General features: G+C 44.8%; 1 protein-coding gene across 1 annotated transcript in view; it reads right to left on the bottom strand.

Moving 5' to 3' along the window:
* LOC132464054 (spondin-1-like) overlaps positions 1-15,368 on the bottom strand; it is a 16,084-nt gene extending 716 nt beyond the window's left edge. Inside the window, exons 1-5 of the mRNA XM_060060221.1 lie at positions 14,513-15,368; positions 13,537-13,643; positions 7,431-7,564; positions 1,109-1,182; positions 579-701 (exon numbers count right to left, since the gene is read on the bottom strand). Coding sequence (XP_059916204.1) covers positions 579-701; positions 1,109-1,182; positions 7,431-7,564; positions 13,537-13,643; positions 14,513-14,729 — 655 coding nt within the window. The 5' untranslated portion in view covers positions 14,730-15,368. The remainder of the gene's footprint in view (positions 1-578; positions 702-1,108; positions 1,183-7,430; positions 7,565-13,536; positions 13,644-14,512) is intronic.
* Positions 15,369-22,097: the final 6,729 nt, after the last annotated feature.

Here is a 22,097-nt window from a genome sequence, read left to right as displayed (position 1 = left end):
AAGATAATGAGATCTATAATTTTACACAAATAATGTATTTGATACTAATGGTGTAGTTGCTGCTCTACATATAGTCACATTTTAATAGTCAGAATTTTGGTTCAAATGTTGAACGTTTTACGATAAGAATGCTAACATTGTGTAGGTCCCAAATAAGAATGTCCTATGACATTAATAATAATGATCAAAATATTAGTTTTACTCTGATTAATGTTATATGATGCTAAGATTATCTGAACATTGTTTTTCTCTCACATGCTAGGAAATAAGAGATACCTCAATATTGATCCTGTGATGAATAATATTATGCACTTTTTTTCTATTCTATTTCACTATTTTTCAAATAATATTGTGATCTCAATCTCAATACAGTTCTCGCTCCGAATATTATGATGCAATAACTCGTATCGTTTCTATTTCAGATAATATCGTGATGTTCCACGAATCCCGATATTGTTCTGTTCTGAATAACAGCGCAGAGATAACACACAGAGACGATGTGATAAAGGGTTAGTCACGGTTTTTGTAACAACGACCCCTGGTAGCGTCGTTTATCGCTCCCCCAACGTAGGACTCACTGGGGAAGTCTTTGGGATGGATCTTCTCCGACCAGTTTCCAAAGAAGGTGAGTCTGTACTTGGCTGTTCCGCACGCACAGCACTCCGTGGCCGGAGGCAGCGTGGCCTCCCCGGGAACGTGCTCTGTCGGAGGCGAGAAGGACACACAAACCCGTTTCAGCGCATAGTTCAGTGAGTAAATAATGCAGCCACCGCCGCGCCAACACACATTCGCTGGCGCACACACACTCACTCACATGCAGAGGCACACACAGACACACACACACGGATGGAAAAGGTTGCGTAAATCTCATGTTTTTTTTTTTTTTTACAATCCATGTCGAAGCAAAGTAATCACCGGCAGACACGGCTACACACACACACACAACAGAGGCGCTTCGGTCTGGGAATCTATTGACAAACTTGCAAAACGAAATTTTGTATTAGTAGTAAAGAACCTAAAGTAGGGACAAAGGGTTCACCGCGTTTGTGAATAAGATGGCAGCCGCCTATTCAAGCTAGAACACGAGAGGATGAAAGAGGCGCGTCACCTTTCTCACAGAGTCGCACGGTTAAGGAGCCCTCTTCCTGGAAGTAGATGACCCTCTTCTGGACGATGCTGGCCCTGTGTGGACGGACACACACACACACACACACACACACACACACACACACACACACACACACACACACACACACACACACACACACAGTGAGAGGGCGCAAGATGGATCAAGAGAGGGGCTGAAGGGGAGAGCGGGAGAAAACTAGAAGACATGGTGGCCTACGTAAAAAAGAGCGAAGGAGAGCCGGCAATCCATTAGAGTGCTATAATGGGTGCTGCTTCCCGTCTTTTCATCCAATACTGCCATCCCATTTCTCCTCTGGTGGTCGGGTCTGGGTGGTAATGGTCTCACCGAGGTGTCATAATGGACATGGGCAACACATCTCGCTTGTGATGCGATTACACCGCGAGCGCACACACACACACACACACACACACACCCCCCCCCCAGTCACACTCGGGAGCAGGGAAGTGGTGGTGTTGGGGGTGACAGGGGCGGGCAGCGGCAGGTGTAGAATCTATGATTATGAATATATGAATAACTCAAGAAGTGTCTCAGCAGGATGCCAATTATAATTCATGATTTAATGTAGTGCGCCCACTTAACACGGTTTAATATCTATTAGACCCAGCTCCATAGCCCTTCCAGCGAGAGGAGAACGGTTTTGTTCGCGTCCGTTAATGGATATAATTCCCTGAATGTAAGTGATCGTGAGAGAGTGATCGCATATATATATTATTAGAGTGAATATAGAGTCTGGGATCCCGTACTCGATTAATATTTCCTTTATCATATTACTATATCATTAAATTATGTTATATTACTATGATTACGGCCTCACTACCTAGCCTGCTGCCGTTACCGTGCCACATGGCCCAACCTTGTGCTTGGGGCACAATTAACTCGACTTCCAAGCAGAACATTCCCCAGAATGCCGTTTGGCTTGAACGGCGCCCGCTTCTCGCGTCTTTCTTTGATACTCCACACGAGGACGCCGGCGACACAGAGGCGGCGCTCCACCCGTCGCCACGGCAGCCACTTGACAGTTATTGTATTTTATAGCGCGACATAAAAACGAGGATATGAAGTCGAATGCCACGACGGAGAGATGGAACGGGGGAGAGAAAAGATTGCAGAGACAAGGGGCATTAAGTAGACTTATATTGTTATATTAAGCCCATCAATTCCACACTTACTCTGAGCGGTGCAATATAGCCCGTGACATGCTATGACCGTTTGAGCGTGAAATTGAAGCAGACAAGTGAAATATACAGCGTCAGTGTTTGCGTACGGCCGCCCCCTCTTCATGTTGTTCCTTCTGGCCACGTGGCAGTGCTTGCGTGAGCAGTGCTTGTATACGAAGATGAGGAATGGAAAGGGAATAGCTTTACCTGTGATTTAAGTATGCGCGACTTGCGCGTGTCTTCTCGTCTCATGACTACCGGCCTGGTACCACGGGGAGGAACTGAGTAACAACATCCTTCCAATTCTGCACACCTTCCCCATCTGAAGTCGCTCACTCCCCCTCTGGATACAGGATGAGCCGTGTCTTTATGTGGTGTTCCTTTAAGAAGACCGGCGTTGGTCCACTCGTGTTACCAAATTAGGATTAATTATTTTATGATAATTAAAGTGTTCAATTATCTTCTTAACCGCTTTTGAAATTCGACACATTTTGCAAAGATCCTAATTAATATGCGTCTGCTGCGAAGTAAGATTGCGTTTGAATACAGTCCGATTAAAAAATAAACGCTCGTTCAACACATATGAAATAGGATCAATATATGTTGATGACGTCATCTTTCCGCCTCATTGCTTTTAGGAGCGCAATGCCGCAACCGGCCAATCCATCCCTCCCCTTCCGACCCGAGGTCAATTGGCTGAATAATCTGCATATGTTTGCATATTCAACGCAATCTTTTGGATGGCTTTTGTGTGACAAATTGAAGTCGTACTTGCGCATAATAGTTGAGGAAGTACTAAGTGGTTCTCCCTCGGGATGGCAGCCCTTCATCGCCCTGGCAGTGGCGACGAGATCCGCACTTCGGAAGTCCACACGTAATAGCATTCCAAGGAATCTCGGTTCTGATGGTTTAGTGCGGGCGGAACATCGCAGTAATATAATTTGATCCTTCAGGGTTTGATTGGATCGTGCGAGCTGCCCGTCGCGGGCTTAACGAGGGAAGCAGAAACCTGTTCTATTAACGGCTGAACGCTAAACCTGCCGCTGCATGTATCGCCATTTAGTTCAGCCGCAGAGGAAATTACATTGATTAGACTTGGAGGCAATGTAACTAATACACATTTTTGAGGTTCTTCTATGCCATACTTAATAGGTGAATAATGTGATTATGGCAATGAGTCAACAAGGGAAATGAAGTCGAATCTGGCGTGTCCGAGAACATTTTTTAAATCAAAGTATCATAATATTCTCTTTTCCAAGCGATTAAGATAATCCGATTTGCAAGAAAAGGGGCTGTTTACTCCTTCCCTTCAAAAGTGTACAGTAAAAGAACAAGATGGCTGTCAGGTGGATATAGCGCGTGTTGTTGAGAGAGAGGAAGATCTCCCCAGTGGACTACATCCCTGAAGCCTCTCCTCTCCCAGCGCCCACTCAACCTCCGGGGGCGCTGATCGATACAACGTGGATTCAGAGGGATGGAAGGACGGAGCGAGCGGGAGCAGAGGAGGAGGCGAGTGTTGAAGGAAGGGTCTGTGGAAGAGTCTCCCATCCCTCAAACGGAGGGAGAACCGATCACTCAAAGTGGACACCCTCTCTGCCGCTGCGCCTCTTCTCTATGTTTCTTCTGTATTTATACACCTTTCACGACTCCATTTTATTGCGGTGTGTGCTGGCCCGTTGCCAGTATTTCTTTATCCACCTGCCCCCTCCCCCTCCTCTCTCTCCCCCCTCCAGAACTAATCAAAGAAGGCCGGTGGGGAGGGGGGGAGGGACCCCCAGAGCTCCTGATGGGTGTTATCAGGAGATTGGGGAGATCCTCATACTGATTTGGGCTGAGCTCATCCGACCGGATACTTGGGTGCCAAAGGCTGAGGGGAGCATGGGCACACGCACAAACGCACACACACATGCACACACATGAATGCCCACACACATGTGGAGACAGACACACAGCCCCCCTGGGCGGCTCCCAGAGGGGGCATCACAGTGGGCGAGGTGCTGACAGTCCCCGGCAACAACCTGTTAAACATTGTTGATCAACTTCTTCAAATGTTCCATGCATACACAAACTGTTGGGCTTTAATTAATCCATTCATCAAATCAACTGAATGGCCCAAAATAGGTAAATAATGATATTCCAGTACTCCCCATTTGCACTAAAGTTCAATGGCCCAATACAGTGGCTAACATTAGGATTTGGATGGAATAATGTCTTCTCTCTCAGAGGGGGGGCACTGAGAAAAAGGTTAATTGTGGCTATTGCTGATAGCACTGCTTGGGTTTCCTCAGTCCCACATTCTGAGTTATCTCTGGGTTACGTCAGTGTAAAAAACGGTTGGGCGCAATGAAGCTTAGTTTCCATCAAATGCGGGCCTACGTCCTCATGAACACAGCCATAACAAACCCCCACACACACAAATATGCAACCGTGCATAAATGCCCACACACCCACACGGTAATCTGATGAGAATTCTGAATAGCAGCGAGACTGTCAATTTAGTTCCACAGGCCGGAGCTTTTAAGTGCCAATTGAGAAACGTGTCTGCTAGTCTATTCCAAACTACCTCCGTGGACGTGGCTACATCTGAGTCGAGCACAAAATAAACAGCTCAGTACCTGGAATAACAAAAAATATAATCTGCATTCGGTTGAACCAGCCAGTGCCCTACAACAGCTTTAGGCAACGTAGAGCAAGAGAGACATTGAGAGAGCGAGAGTGGGGGAGAGAGAGCAAGAGACAGCAAGAGAGAGAGAGCGAGAGAAAGAGAAAGAGAAAGAGAGAGCGAGAGAGAGAGAGAGAACGGAGACCGGACAACGTCCAGTGAGCTCCGTTTTATTTGGTGCTTAGGGACATGTTTGATGGCCGTGTGCGGCGAACAACGTCTAGAACAAAACTACGTGGCCTGGGATGAAACGGGGGGGGATATATTGAAACATACAGCCTGCCCAAAAAGGGCCATAAGCCAATCGAATAGACGCTTGGGCCAGGGATATGGGAGGGATTTGTGTAGCAGCAATCCGATTCCTTTATGGAGGGTTTGGGTTTATCGGGCTAACAAACAAGCTGGACGGTGAAATGCCAGCTGTCAGGGAGCAGGTACATTAAACACAACAGCCCGGTGAGTGATGGAGAGATGGGAGGGTCTTACGGCCAGAGAGAGAGACTCACATAGTTTCACTTTTACCAGTTTAAATTAAATTAAATTGTTCCATTTATTTTTATGTTTTACTATTATTGTTTTGTATCCCAGGCTGTAACTTATTATACTTTTGGTGCTTTGGGAATGTACATTTAAATTTCCATCCTAATAAAACCCTTTGAAGCCTAACTCTTGACACAGAGCAGGAGAGACACAAACAGAGGGAGAGTTGTTTTTGTTCTAGACTATAATGGTGCATTTCTCACGGCTGGGAAATGATAAACAGGACTCACACTTGGTTGATCGGCTAATTAAAACAACCCTGATGTAAGGATTTACCCCATCGCTACGAGACAACTGTATATTTATAGAATCCTTCATCCCATTTGTGTATAGACAGGCACTTCCAGCACAATATCATTTCCTTTTCTCTTCAATCTTTCTCTGCATCGTTTTATTTGGAGTACCTAAAACACTTCCTTTTGTCTTTTAATTCCAAAGTAGCCTGTGGGCATTTTTGTAAGAAGAACATTTGGAATTAATGAGTCCATCAGAGGAGGACTGTCGAGGCATTGTCTGCCAGGGGCTGCACACGGTGAAAGGTGTGTTTCGCTGTGTTCAAGAACAAGAACACACGTTACCTTTGAGTAATGAGCCACAGATTAGCTGCACACGTAAGTAAATAAGGACGCAGTTAATTATAATTGAAGACCTAGTTATTGTGAACTCTTAATTAGTAATTATGAAACTATTGTTTTTCATTTCTAAAGTCTACAGTGTATAATAGAGCCTTTTTGAGCAAACTATGGACGTCTGTTCTAATGCAGCTGTCCATCAAGAGAACAATCACAGTACATACAAGGCCAGCACTGAAAGAGGGCATGGAAAAAGTCGTCAGAACCTCCGTTTTGAATTAAGGGGTAGTTTGTACGACACTTCAGTGATGTTGACCTTATACTAAACTCACAAAAGTTGTCACAGCTGTGTGTTGCATGCAATCTACTTCCGATAACACTGTCGTTCCCTCTCCCACCCAGGCTGCTCCGCGGGGCTGCGCTGAACGGGAAGGTGAACTGAAAAGGGATTTGTGCCATACTTTCTGGCAAAATGGGCTCAGATGTTTTGATAAGAGAACAGGAGCCCATAAAGATTGCAGCAGTTATCGTTTGTATTGTGTCCTACATTTATGGGGGGGGGGGGGGGGGGGACTCATGCTCCATCCCAATAGTGCAGAGCCCGTGCTTTGTCTTGTTTGGCATTGACGCTCAAGGTATGACGAGACATCCATACTGTCTCCTCCGTGGGCCTGGTTCTTCCCCGCACTCCATCTGCTGCTACTATTTACAACCTCCACGTCAACTTCTAAGATATCATCGAAGTAAGTGGCCTTCGAGTCAAGTGGTAAATGGACTGCATTTAAATAGCTCCTTTCAGACGTGTGAAAAGTGCTTGTGACTGAAAGTGCTTTTACATTTATTGGCTCACATTCACACGAAGTCTCAGCGACCCAACCCCCGATGATGTTTTGCGGACGCAAAGAATCTCGATTCTTAGATGAATGAATTTCAGTCACCTTTGAATAATATAAAAATAAAAAACAAAAAGAAGAAAATGACGAGTCCTGAGAAGAAGAAGAAATGTCATTAGGCCTAAAAAAAAAAAAAAATTTGGTTCCTGTTGAGGTCATGGGTAGGTAGGGAATTTACTTTATTTTTTATTTTATTTTTTCCAGCAGCAGCAAATGATAGGTAGGTTGTTTTCATTTAAAAACGAGAGAATGCGCTCATCCTTGTACAGAATGAAGAGGTGCTGTACAAAAACGTAATTATAGTTTGCATCAAAACCTTTTATTTATTTTTTTTCTTCCATGATCATAAAATAATTTGGGTGGCACATAAATTGACAGGGTCGGTTGTAAACCGGAACCAAACAAAAAATTTTTTTACGCCTTATTAAAAATAAATGGTACGCAAGCACGACGTACTTGAGTATGACGCAGCCGCTGCCCGCTGGGGGAGCCGTCCAGAGGACCTGGATCCTGGTGCGCCGTCGGGGGGTGGTCTCCGTCACCGCGGGGGGGCAGTTGGTCATGAACTGGGTGTCCTCCTCCTCAATGATCTGGGCATGGGAGCAGGAGGGATCTGGTTAGAGTTAGGGTTAGAGTAGGATTAGAGTAGGGTTAGAGTAGGGGGGAAGAGGTCTGTTTAGGGTTAGGGGTTAGAGTAGGGTTAGGTTAGGGTTAGAGTAGGGTTAGGGTTAGAGTAGGGTTAGGGTAGGGTTAGAGTAGGGTTAGGGTTAGAGTAGGGTTAGAGTAGGAGGGAAGAGGTCTGTTTAGGGTTAGGGTCAGAGTAGGGTTAGAGTAGGGTTAGGGTTAGAGTAGGGTTAGACTAGGGTTAGAGTAGGGTTAAATTAGGAGGGAAGAGGTCTGTTTAGGGTTAGGGTTAGAGTAGGGTTAGGGTTAGAGTAGGAGGGAAGAGGTCTGTTTAGGGTTAGGGTTAGAGTAGGGTTATGAGCTAATAGGGCTAACCATCAGTGTTACTTCCCTTCACTTATTTTGGAGGTTGTTTGAAAGCCACTCTCTGCGCAAATAGAGAGCGTATACAAATCAATATCCTCTCCATCAAGTCAATCATACACCAAATCATTCTACCTCCCAATTCTCTGTCACTTGAACATCAAATATAGTAGCTGCAGAATAGAGTGGTTAGGCCTAGCTCCATAATTTATTGGAATGACATGATTGTTGGAGCAGGAACAGAGGTTCAGTAGATTGATATGGGCCTACTTTTATTGGAATTTTGTTTTATTAAAATAGTTTTTTTTATTGGCTTTTTGTTATTTGACAATCTTGTTTTCAAGAGGGTGCACAGAGACACACACAAAGTTTGAAGGAAGGTAACAACAACGTGAGAAAGACAGCATCCAACAGTTCTGTTAGGGGGTTGCTAGTTCCTGCAGCAACACCCCATTATTCAACGTGGCACATGGAGCAGTATCTGAGGAAATACTGTTGATCAGAGTCTTGGTAACTCACGAAAGTTTAGATGGGTAATAAGAATTCTCAATATGTACACACAACTTGGGGGGGCCTATGAGTGTGGAACACGCACACACACACACACACACACTTTCAAATATTGCAAAGAGACTATTCTCAGGCACTGTCTCGGCTCCACAATAAAAATGTCTCCAACACTTAAAAGTCTTTTGTGTCTTTCACGGCAAAACTAGGGAACCGAAGAAGAAAGACCCTCCACGGCTCGTCTCCCTTTCTCTGTAGTTTTCTGACACACGTCATTTTCCATGGTGCTCAAAAGGGACTCCATTCATATTGGCCCTCGATTTCTGCACCCTTCTTCTCCCGTTTCTCTACCATTTATACTAAATCCGACAACTGAAACAGACGCGCACGCACGCATGCACGCACACACCCACCCCCCCCACACACAGAAACACACACACACACACACACACACACACACACACACACACACACACACACACACACACACACACACACACACACACACACACACACACACACACACACACACACACACACACACACACACACACCCCGCCGTGCCAAGGCTAGTAACCAGTATTGCCCTTTTGGGGGGGGGGGGGGGGGACATGTGTTGCAGATTGGGAGGTGTGATTAAAACGGTGGGCGTGGGTGGGGGCGTCTAGGTCAGAGTGCTACAAGGAGATGGATCAGTGCGTACGCATGCACACATGCAGCACGGGAGGTGATGACAGGGCGGCAGATGGCATTCAAGCACTTGTGTCCAGAGGTCCGGCTAGCCATAGCAATCATTTTCTTATAGCAACCGCCTCGGGATGTAGAAATAAGACCGCGCGGCGCCCTTCTGTGTCTCCGGCCGTCTGCCACACAGACACCGGTGTACAAACACAAGGTATCGCGGACACAGATGTGCTCCAATTAGAGGTGCATTCATGCATGGGTCTTTATAGTTGACCGAATTCAACGGGCCCCACATATGACAGCTTGGTGTAAATATACTGTTGATTACTGCTATTGTTGCCGTACAAACAACTAGGATTAATTCTCAAAGTTGCTAGCAGCTCAGTGGCTCACATGCAGGCACGAAGCAGGCAAAAGGAATGCAAAAGAAAGGCTGTCAGAGTAAAGAAGCAGGCAAGAGGAATGAAGAGAAAGGCAGAGGAAGGAAGGGAATGGTAGAAGGAAAGAAGACGGAGAGAAAGAGACAGCGAGAGGGGGGTTGTGTGGGGATGGCAAAGAGGGAAGATGAGCTTTGTTTTTCATTTCAGACACTGGCATGTCTATGTGTGCCCAGAGCGAGACAGTCTCTCTCTCTCTCTCTCTCTCTCTCTCTCTCTCTCTCTCTCTCTCTCTCTCTCTCTCTCTCTCTCTCTCTCTCTCTCTCTCTCTCTCTCTCTCTCTCTCTCTCTCTCTCTCTCTCTCTCTCTCTCTCTCTCTCTCTCTCTCTCTCTCTCTCTCTCTCTCTCTCTCTCTCTCTGCAAACAGAGACTTGTTTAAACATGCACACGAGACCAATGAGGCCTGAAGACCCCCCCCCCACACACACACACACACACACACACACACACACACACACACACACACACACACACACACACACACACACACACACACACACACACACCCACCCCCCCCCCCCCCCCCCCTCCGACAGTCCTGTGCGCGCCTGCTGTGCGTGTGTGCGTTTGTGCGCCTGCGTGCACGATGTGTTGGATAGGGTCAAAGGGAAGGCAGTAAACTAGACGGGCATGCATGTCTGCAGGGGGAATTCAAAAGTTCCCGATTTCAGGGCGACTTACTGACACACAGATCAGAAAAATGGAAATATCTTATCAGCACTCAAAAAGGAGCACACCGCAGAAAGTTACCAGTCCTCTCTAGTCTCATTGCGTCAACCTGTAGGGCATTGACATTTTGCCACAGGGTTTCTATCAATCACAGCTAAGGAAACCACTGAGATCCACAAGCCTGGAGCCGTTGCATCAAATCACTGTCCTTCCTTTGACATTATTCAACAGAAACACAAAAGGGTGTTTTATCTTGAAGGACCGACGGTAAAATAAAGAAAACAAACTGCAGCGTGTTCTATGATTGCAGTCCACCATTATTAATATCCGTCTTTATTTTCCAAAAGTAAACCAACGGACATACGAATGCCCACTCATCAGGTCAGTCACATATACATATTTTTCTCTTTAAACGCACACTATACGGTTTAACTTAATGCCATAAGCTGAGTCACAAATATATAGGACGTTGCTATGTTAGATGACAGTAATTGGGATGGTTGATCCAGATTTACACTCGAAAACACTCCCTGGATAGTCAGTGGAAAAGGGAATAGATAAGATAATAGCTGAAGCCTCTTCTCATCGCTCCCTCTTGTCCAAACAAACTCCATCCGTCTGCCTGAGCAATAACACATCACTAGCCTAGAAAAATACGACCTGTGTGTCCCATGATTATCCAAGAAGGGAGAAAGAGGCTGGGAAACGCACCCCCCCCCCCCCCCACACACACACACACACACACACACACACACACACACACACACACACACACACACACACACACACACACACACACACACACACACACACACACACACACACACACACACACACACACACACACACACTGTTGTTTGGCTCCCTCTCTGGCCTTTTATTTTAAAGTGTGTTGCCACAGACAACACACACTGAATGGAGCAAACTAGGATACACACTCAAAGATGTAAACTAAAGAATATGCACATTCCGAATACTTAGCATAGTTTACACATTTTACAAGGGGGAAAAAATAAACAGAATTCAACACACGAACAAATCTCAGCGACTATAAAAGCCTGATGCGTGAAATAAAGTTTTGTGGCATTTTAGTGGAACAGAAGTTATCTAGGATAACTGCCAGAAGCAAAGGAGCAGAAAACTGCAATAAGTACCAAACAGGAAAATCACGAACACACACACTGCACACAGACTATTATGACACTGCAAAGCCGACTGAATAATTTGATTGTAAAAACTATGTACAAAAATGTACAAAAATAATTAACAGAAAAAAGTGTTTTTAAATTGCTTGCCTCAACTGCTAAGCGACATTATGTTTCGGACGAAATAATTCTAATCCTCAGAATATGAGGAGAAAAAAAATCCTTCCGAAGGTTCAAGACATTGACATTAACAGAGCAGAATGTAGTTGGACAAAATGCCCGAAAGCATCTGGCAGGAAACTGATTTCCTCACTTTTCTGTATACATTCTGTTTTGTTTTGTTTAAGAAAGGCTTGCATTTTGCAACTGTCATGTACGCTTGTCCTAAAAGATATAAGAGGGGAGAAATGCAATGCTGAGACAAACTCTCCCTTTGTTGTCAGCTTCAGTGTGAAATGTTTGATTATAACTACTCCTTCTTGTCCGTCTTATCTGACTATCCAACGGATCGAGGCCATGGTTTTACTGTCCGACATACTCTCACGGTAAGCAGGTGTGTCTCACTCAAAGCAGGTGTGTCTCACGGTAAGCAGCTGTGTCTGGTGGAGATGTTCTTGATCTGAGCTATGGCTGGGAAACTCTTGGGAACTCTTAAAAGTAAAGTAACCGTTGCATCTCAGCGTAGTTTCCAAAAAACATTACGCAGCCAGACAGCGTTTACCAGAACTGCCGCTCCAGGACATGTGCAGAATAGTTGGCGGTTTAATCCACCTCAAATCCTGTAAATGTATTGTACGGCACAGCAGAAAAGAGTTTCCCCTTCTCCACAGGAGACCAACCGTGTTGTTGGCAACAGCACCAGGGCCGTCCGTTTCCTCAGGACAAAGATTCAGGATGTGTGATTCCTCATGTGGTCTCGAAATCACATAAATATAAAGAATGCAATAAAGGGCTATATATTCAAGAGCAAGATGAGAACTCAGCCAAGGGCCAAAATAAGCTAACAAGAGTTGAACCATACTGGGGGAGCACTGAAAAATAAAATTAGCAAAAAAGTGTAAGGACTTAACACCTAACACCTAATCTATCGCTCCTAAATGCGGGAGAAACACCCATGATATGGTTCAATGGTAGGATTTGAAGACCATCAGAATGAGAAGACAGCATTCCCATACCGGATGGAGCATCACCTGAACTAACCCTGAGACTATAACTCTCCCAAAAACATATCACCAAAAATGTTATCATTTAACTTTTTTATTATTCAATTACTCAAATTCCTGATTGCACAAATTCAAAAAGGAAAAACCTTTCACATGTGTACTTCATACTCGAAAAATAAGGTACCAAATGTATCTTTTTAAAACACGCATGTATGTTTGATATTTTATCATATTTTATTTCCTATCAAATGTTTGTAATAAGAAATGTAAGAGTCTGTCCTGGCTTGCAGTCATCATCTTATAAAAGTAACAGATCTTCGGAGGGCTAGGATATACTGTAAAACATATTTTCAGGTATCCCTATAAAAGCAATTTCTTTAAGTCTCTCAGTGAGTGGTCCGGAATATAAAAGGCATGCTTCGCTCTCCTTGTGGGCGGGGACCGTTACTTTAGACGCATAAGGAACATGTGTCCTCAACACTTTCTCTACCCAGGGGGGTAATTGAGGAAGCCATGTCTCCTCTCAAGAGCCATCTTCCGCTCAGTGGGAGCTGTTGCTATACTGAAAGAGGAACTGTCTCGACCCCTCTCTCTCTATATCTCCCTCCATAACACTCCCTCCCTCTATTTATATATCTATCATCCTTCCCTCATCTCGGGGGACATTTTCAGTTTCTCGGTGGGAAGTGTGGAACATCTGCCTCGCCCCCCCCCCCTAGCAGAGCTCGACAAAAGCAGCGTTGTCCGCCACAGTAGCCTGCTTATGTTGTAGTGTTGTCCGCCACAGTAGCCTGCTCATGTTGTAGCGTTTTCCCACAGAGGGCGAATTAAGCTGCTCTCCACCGAATACGCGAGCGAAACCTGAATGTGATGATCGCAGCAGGCGTTCTGAGACTCATGCCAGAGCATTGGGGCTGGGCTGATAGGATTACACACTTTATGACGTGGTGGAGGCCGTGGGGATGCTTACCTGGAACTGACCGGCATAATGGCCCTCTGCTGTGCCCTCTCTGCCCTCCTTTAGAGCGATGAGGGTAAAGCCTCTGAAGTACGCAGGGCTGGAGGCAAGCAGGACCACTGCATTGACAAGGAAGGACGGAAGGAAGGGAGGGAGGATGGACAGAAGGAAACAAAGAAAAGTATTGGTACGAATATAACCATCTCCCCAACCATAATGAATGGTTCTCTGCATGGGAGAAGAATATGAACATGATATAAATACAAGATAAACAATATATCAACCAAGGGAAATAAACTGTCCTTCAATTGGGAGGCTATGATAAACAATACAATTATGTTTCTGTGTACAGTACAATAATGACAGTAATTATTGTTTATGATACATCGTTTTTATTTGAAAGAAAATGTGTTTCCTTCCCTTCCAATAGCAAAAAATAGTTATACATAAATCATTTGGTTAAGATGTATCGTCCAATGTTAATTGGAAGAAAGACTGCTTTCACAACTAGAATAATGTCAATGCAAACCTGCTTCGTCGTCGTTATTCAAGCTATACTTTTAAGATTTTTACGCATGTGAGATCTAGGTCAATACACACATTGATCTTTACCATCAGGATTTTATATTTTCAACGACTAGACCTTTGAATTTAGACTATTCGGAATCTTTCCTATTAATATTCATATTGACGGAGGGAGGCTAATCGACTAGACATTGAGTAATTAGGGATCACGTCGTTTTCATTTGAGAGAAAATGTATGCATTTCTGTATATCAGACAGTGTTGCATATAATGCATTACAGCACATTTCGACTAATGGAGATCAATTCGAGTTTATTGCACCATAATGGCATGCCTTATTCTAAATACAAAGTTTCGATATGTTCAGAGTCAATTAACTCTGCATTGTCAAACTAACGTTAATGCTGTTATGCCTGCATATCAGGAGTAGGAGCCCTGAAACTCCACCAAAACAAACCCCATACCTCTGTAAGAGCTCCCCGGCTGGTAGGTCTCCGGGTCCCCCTCAACCCGAAGTCTAAACTCGTGGTACCCGTCCCTCCGAGTCCCCTGTGTCTGCGCCCGGAGGATACGACTGCAGAACCCGTCGGATCTGGGGGGCTCCTCCGAAAAAGCGATCGCGGAGGGGACAAAACTACAGACAAAACACTGCAAAAGCAATGCATACACGTATATCTCCATGTCGGTTCCTCTTGTAGAAAAAAGTCAAGGGAGTCGGAGTAAAACACTGGAAAAATAAAGAAAAAGGCAACAGATGAGTCGACAAACCTCCTCAATAAAAAAAAAAGTAACTCCCTAGATGTCAACAAACTACAACGGGGGCCAACAAAAAGCCACGGGAAGCATTCCGGTCCAGAGCAGAAGAGGACCTCCGGCGCGTCTGAAGTTCGACCGCTGTCTGTCGCGCACAGAGAGCTCCGCCGCGATGTGCCCTGTGAGTGTTGTGTGGATGTGTGTGGGGGAAAACGCCGTGTGCTTATTTGCCAATCTCTCGTATCCCTTTGACGCGAGGCGAGGGGATGTCCAAATTGAAGCTCCGCACGCAGCACAAAAGTCGACTTTTAACGAATCCTCGGCGCTGGGAGCGAGAAGCCCCCCCCAGGAACGGAGATCGTTTCACTCTGATAAACAGTAGACCCATAAACTGTAGCATATAACCCAGACAAGCAATGCCACTGCTCCCCGAAAGTCGACCTTTTGTGTGAATTAAACACTGTTTCTGGGATCTCGTCTCTCTTTGACTACATAAATTAGCCTCATGCTTCCATGATGCCTCGGCTCTATAGCCTATATACTGAACATATTGATCGGGACTAGGCATACGTCAGTGTGAACCCTGTTAATGTAGAAGTGATAAGCATAAAGTAAAGATATATTGGGTATACGTAGGGTACACACAACGAGAGGACGTAGAACGGTGCAGAGACACGACCGCCGAGAACCGCAGACTACTTCTGCGTTCACCACCTGTATATAAACTCCAAAAACAGCATAAAAGGCCCTTGCTTTGCCTCTATATCCAATAACTCAAGTTGTCTCCATAGCCTCCATGTTGCTGGCCTCACTCGTGGGAAGCTGTAAACACACTCACTAGAGAGAGCAGGTTGTGTCCAGTAGGGGTCCCCCTTCTCCCCTCTACATACTGTACATAGTTTCTCATGATGAGAAGAGGGAAATATCTCGGATATGTTTCAAACATTCCCCAATCGTTTGCAGTAAAGTACGTCTACCACTGAATTCAGTGCAAAACAACTGACGTTCCCTGGACCAAGTTTGGTTTTATCTGAACTGTAGCAGCATTGGGAAAGTAGGTTTATCTTTAACTATCACACAATGGAACAAGCCCCTGGATTGCAAAGTATAGTGACAATGTTTTACCCACCCGTCTGTGTCTGTGAGCAAACCCACCTGCCGTGACTACAATGTAAACTGTCTGATGGATGACCTCACTTCTACCGCGGAGCATGAACTTATTTCAGTGTCTGCACAAAGTCAATACGGAACCAGTGGGTGATGGTATCAAGTGGTCTACAGTGTTTAGTCTCCGGTATTTGGCATGGAGCATTCTTGGTTGCCAAGTCATCTCCCCAGCTTCTGTTTTTTTAAAGCAACATTTCTGGTATTTTCCTGGATTTTTCTTTTTGAACAGATTTTACAGTAATGAGATTAAATGTGATAAAAATTGTAGTAAACGTCATTATACCAGAAATATAACACAAACATTTAGATCATTGTTCATTTTAAAAACTATTCTGAGTTTCTCAATGTCATATATATAAAATAGATAAAAAATATGCTGTAAATATATACCAAATTAGACCCAAGCACTATCCTACTACTTTTACTCAGATGTCTTGTCTTTGGTCTTCTACCATTTAATATATTTAGAGCCAGGATGATCTCTGTCTTAAAAGAGGCTGAGTATAAACAAATAAACCTATCCATCAGGCTTAGTGCTGGCACGGTCAGATGTGCATCGCCCTGCTGCAAGGGGGGAACAAGAGTAAAGTCAATACCGTATAGTACCTAAATTCACTACAGGCATCTGATACCAACAAAGTAAATAGCCTTAATGGGGTAAGAGTTAGTTATAATTACTGGTTGGCTCTTGTTGCCCCGTGGTTAGGGGACAGTAAATGGCTTCTCCCTTCCACCCTGGCCACGAGACCTCCCAAGATCAGACTCCATCATGTTGTTCTTGCTGACATCGATGTACATCATCCCTAGCATCGTGTCTTTGTTCCGGAACGTCACAGTAATGGGTGGTGCTTTGTCCATACCAAGGACAACCCATCGTTGCATCATGTACTGAAGTACACTTTACACAAACATACACACACACACACACACACACACACTGATACGCTAACACATGCCCAGACACACACACATAAACACACACTTGACACTGACATATGGAACACAAATACACGTAAAGCGCATCCTTGACACAACTCAACACACACACTGATCTAGTGTGTGTGTCATGAGAGTGGAGGCACAGAATACATTGACAATGCATACTGCGAACATGCAAGCTCATAAAATTTTGATGGATGATTTTTTTTTCCAAAGGCCATTTGGAACACATTCATTCGATGAATGAATGTGTAATCTAATAGCACAAAAAGTCCAATTAGTTTTGGGGGTGTTTTGGTTTTTTAATCAGTTTGGGAACACATTCCCGCATGAATTCCGTGAATTCTCATCTCCCAAGTTTTAAGTTGTTCAATAATTCATGACCAACGGGGCCAACGTTCCAGCCATTTTTGGCAAGCTGAAAGGGAATATATTGACTTTACTTTCATGGAATGCCCATGTAATGGATTACTGTGCTCCACTTCCAAGCAGCCACACTGGTCTCTCTCAGTCACCACAAATATATAGCCCTGTCAATCAAATTTAACAAGCAAGGATTGGTGGCATACGGTTGGTTCGGAATGGGGGTGGCGGCTGCCTGGGTCGGTTTGAAGGGAGGGGGCGCGGAGGGGAGGGCAACAGCATAAAGTGTGAGCTGAGAGCAAGAAAAGCATTGTGACGTGATTAAGGAGGTGTGACGCCGGGGGGTGAAGGTGCGTGTTTGGAGTGCGGCGGGAAGGTATTTTCAGTAAATGCAGGATGATGGTCGCATAATCATGTTCGGCTGTGGGTGGCGGGGCTCGCTGATTGGATGAGATGTTCCCCCTCTCTCTCTCTCTCTCTCTCTCTCTCTCTCTCTCTCTCTCTCTCTCTCTCTCTCTCTCTCTCTCTCTCTCTCTCTCTCTCTCTCTCTCTCTCTCTCTCTCTCATCTCTCTCTCTCTCTCTCTCTCTCTCTCCAAACTCCCAGCTCCTACTCATAACTCTCTCCCAGCTACATGGGGACGACCCGTGACAGCTCTGTAATTGTTTTATATCCTGTACCACACACGTCTTCATCAAAGCAGCCTTCTTCTTCTGCGGGGGGTGCCTGTGAATCAATTGACATCCGAGGAGGTTGTGATCGGTGTAGGCCGGTGGTGTGGACCGGCATTTACCCGGAACCAACATACTGATTTTTCACTGCCACCCCATTCACACGCTCATGTGATTGCTCAGAGCTCATCAGTTTCCCAGAGTTTCCTCCACGCTGCCACTTTCCCGCCCCAGGATCCCTGGCGTCTCTCAACATGAACAGCGCACTGCTTTTTTTAGTTTGTCCAATTTGACACCCGGTACAGCATAGCATTGACATTGATAGAGAAGGATGCCAATTAATGCAGTTAACGCAGCAGGCAATGGAGGGCCACTAACCTAAGGAAGTCTCACCTTTTGGGCTTCAGAAAATGGTTTTAATACATGGAATATGTGGTTGCTGCTGCCGACTTTTCCTGCTTCGTGTTTCAACCTCAATAGTTGATGAAACCTCCTCATGAAATATCACTTATGTCAATCAAAAATACATTAAATGCTATAGACTACATCCAGTATCTCTTTGTATATTACTTGCTTGAATGCTTCAATCAGCATTTTTGCTCCCCATTGTGCCACAAAACACCGCGTTTGGATTGAGTCTCACCATTCTCAATCATCTGTTTGACTGCCATTGTTAAAGAGCTGAATGCATGAGAGCCATGATACCAAATAACACCACAATTGAATCAATCCAACATGGGGAGAGCAATGTACGCATTTTCAGTGTATCAGTATAGCCTATGGTCCATGAAGGGGACAAAAGACACAGGTAATCACAGGAGGGGAAAATCACCTCCACAACAAAAATAATTGAAGCCAATGCCATTGTCGATTATTATTATCAGGGATAAATCCCATGTACAGTTGGTAAGTCACGTGTTTACCTACACTTTCTGTTGGTAAGCATTGTGTTTAAACAGGATGCTATATACTTATTGATTCATAAGTTAACGATGTGTTCATAATCAGTTGCAGTGGTAAGGCGAGGTGTTTATGTGAAGTATGTTACGTTGTCTTGTTTCTCCACAGGCCTTTCAGTGCTGCAGAGTGGAATCTCCCAGCAGGCAACCTGAGTGTCAGCATTTCAAGTTCATCTTCTGACGCTGTGGAGCATAAAAACTACTTGATTATGCCTCATCAACATAGCTTGAACTAATGTATTGCCACGCACTGCACACACCCACCAACACATACTGTACACACACACACACACACACACACACACACACACACACACACACACACACACACACACACACACACACACACACACACACACACACACACACACACACACACACACACACACACACATGAATAAACTGAACACTGATTTTCCATACATTTCTGCTAAGTTGTGTTTTTATAATGTACATTTCCCAAAAGAATGCCTGCCTCGATTTTGCTGCACACTGTATCCCATGATTTGTGTGATTCCAGGTAAAACCTTTTTGCTTCCTTTCAGCAAATTCTCGTGGACAATAAATTGTGGTCGCGGCAAGGAATAGTTTGCATGATAAACGGGCTAAATCCAAAATCTTTTATTTCATCAACCTATCCGTCATCTTTTATTCCATCTACAGTGCATCCATAAGTATCTGCTTAGGGACTGCCTAGTGAGTGATTTCAGTTAACTGCACTTTTATTCTTGAGCCAGCTCCCCTTTCAACACCGGGAATAAACGCTAACGTAGCTTTTGCATGGAACCGCCATGTTCCGGGGCACATTTGGAGGCGTACAGTGATTTAAATAAATGTTATCTGGAAAGACCCGCTGGGCCTATAAGGTACCACAATCAGACACTGGATCAGATGCTTTCTATCTTTGCAGAACTCTCTGAGGGGCCACTCACACTCGGGCCGCGGCCCCCGTGCCCGAGCTCATTTGCATACTAAAGCCTAGAACGTTTGGCTAGTGTGACCGCGCCATCCGTATTCCAGCACGGAACAGCCCCGTGGCCACGGCACACTTGGGAGAGGTTTGCCGTGGCCAAAGTACAGATTCTAATGAGATGACACGCGCACACACCGGATACGCAACGTGAGCTGGATGACGGAGTCCTTGCGCGACCCTTCTTTCTTTATAGGTCCATGCCCTTCTTCCCCACAGCAATCATTTCAAACAATGGCGGCAAGCGGTTCACGAGTGGGTTTACGTTGGTGCGATAGTGAAGTCGAGTGTTTACTTGAAATTTGGGCCGACGACAGCATTCACGTTGTTGTTCTTACTTGTTGTTATGGCGGCGAGAACGCTTGGTGATGACGTATTTATCGTATTACGACGTGATGACGTATGTATGAAGGAGCAATCGTGGCCACGGCCTTTGGGAGCAGTGTGACCACGGGCCAGCGGGGAGAGTGGGGAGGGGGGGAATCGGGCTGAATCTTCCTGCAGCACGGAACAGGCTAACTTGCCGAGTGTGAGTGCGCCCTAAGTACCTTCATTGCAGGTCCTCTTACACGTGTGAATGGGTGAAATCACAGAGTAAATTTAGTGTGTAGGAGCCCATAGCAGTGTGGTAGAGCACTTTTGCGGCTCATATATTACCTGTCATTGTCCCAAAGCAGACTCATCCGTTTTGCTGCATGTATTATCATATTTCCAAATTCTCCTGATGTGGTTTTGAAACTAATTGACCACTTTCAGTGGAAATGAAGTACCAAGGACAAACGGGGACTCCCATATCTAATTTCCATCTTCAATGTCGCTCACATACACACATACCCCACATTCTGAATAGCATACACGCTCGCGCAGACCTACACACACACACACACACACACACACACACACACACACACACACACACACACACACACACACACACACACACACACACACACACACACACACACACACACACACACACACACACACACACACACACACACACACACTCACATAAAAAATCCCTACAACCATGCATAGCGATTTAAATCCAACCATACCAGATGATGTCGTGAGCAGACTCATATGTATGGTAATGAATCCGGGCCTCAGCAAAAATGGCTGTGGTGGGAGGAACAGTGCCCCTTTTCTAAGACAACTTCCACTACGCGTGGGTGTGCGTGTGTGTGTGTGCGTGTGTGTGAGACCGATAGTTGACAAAAAAAAGTCTGATGTTCAATGTGTATGACACGTGAGTTTAAGGAATTCAGAACATGCAGAATTCAGCCCTTCCTTTATATCATCAGCTACATTTGGCTGTTACCAGTTAGTTTTTCAGACCTGATTTATTTTTTGTATGTCAGAATAAAATAATCTCATTCAATAAAAAAATAAGATAATAATATATGCATATTTATATATTGAGAGACCCTCCCATGACCAATTCTACTCTCAACATGTTATACATTACCCTACTTAAATGGTAAAATGAAGAAAAAACAATGTCATTGCATGTCAGAGCTTTATCCATGTAGTTTCTGGATCGAAGCAATGGGACCATGGTGTCCTCATTCTGTTGAAGGCAGTTTGAAAAGGTTGACCAGGTTGCGACATTGCTTCCGTTCCGGTTATCTTGTAAATGCATTTCAGTGTAATTCATGAGTCTGTCCGTTGTCTGTTGAACATCAGACAGTCAGCTGAGCTCACTTCAAAGTCAGCCCATATGGCTATTGGCTACATGATATAGGCGACTTCATAGTAAGGCGGTAAAGCGTATTTCGCACCATCTGGCTTAAGAAGCAATACGCCATGAAGCAGATTTCAGCAAACGTGATGACATCAGTCATGCCAACCCAGTCTTAATATCTTTCCGTTTCAAAGTCCGATCTATCACTCTTCCCTCTTCTGAGAGAGAGAGAGAGAGAGAGAGAGAGAGAGAGAGAGAGAGAGAGAGAGAGAGAGAGAGAGAGAGAGAGAGAGACCTCACATATGATCCTATAAGGACATTATCTACTACTTCCTAAGGAGTATATTTCTGTTCAGTTGCTTGAGTCAGACCCCCTAGCATGACCCTCTCTTTTAATGTAGTAGTAAATAGAAGTAAATCCTACTTCTACTTGACTACTGAAACGTACACAATGTACAACATGCACATATACACACACACTCACATATACCAATAGACATACACACACGTATACACATTGTATTCAGAAAGATACTTGCATACT

Source organism: Gadus macrocephalus, chromosome 9 (assembly GCF_031168955.1).
Source record: "Gadus macrocephalus chromosome 9, ASM3116895v1".
Taxonomy (NCBI): domain Eukaryota; kingdom Metazoa; phylum Chordata; class Actinopteri; order Gadiformes; family Gadidae; genus Gadus; species Gadus macrocephalus.
Note: the sequence above shows the minus strand (reverse complement) of the source record. Positions and strands in the feature narration are given on the sequence as shown.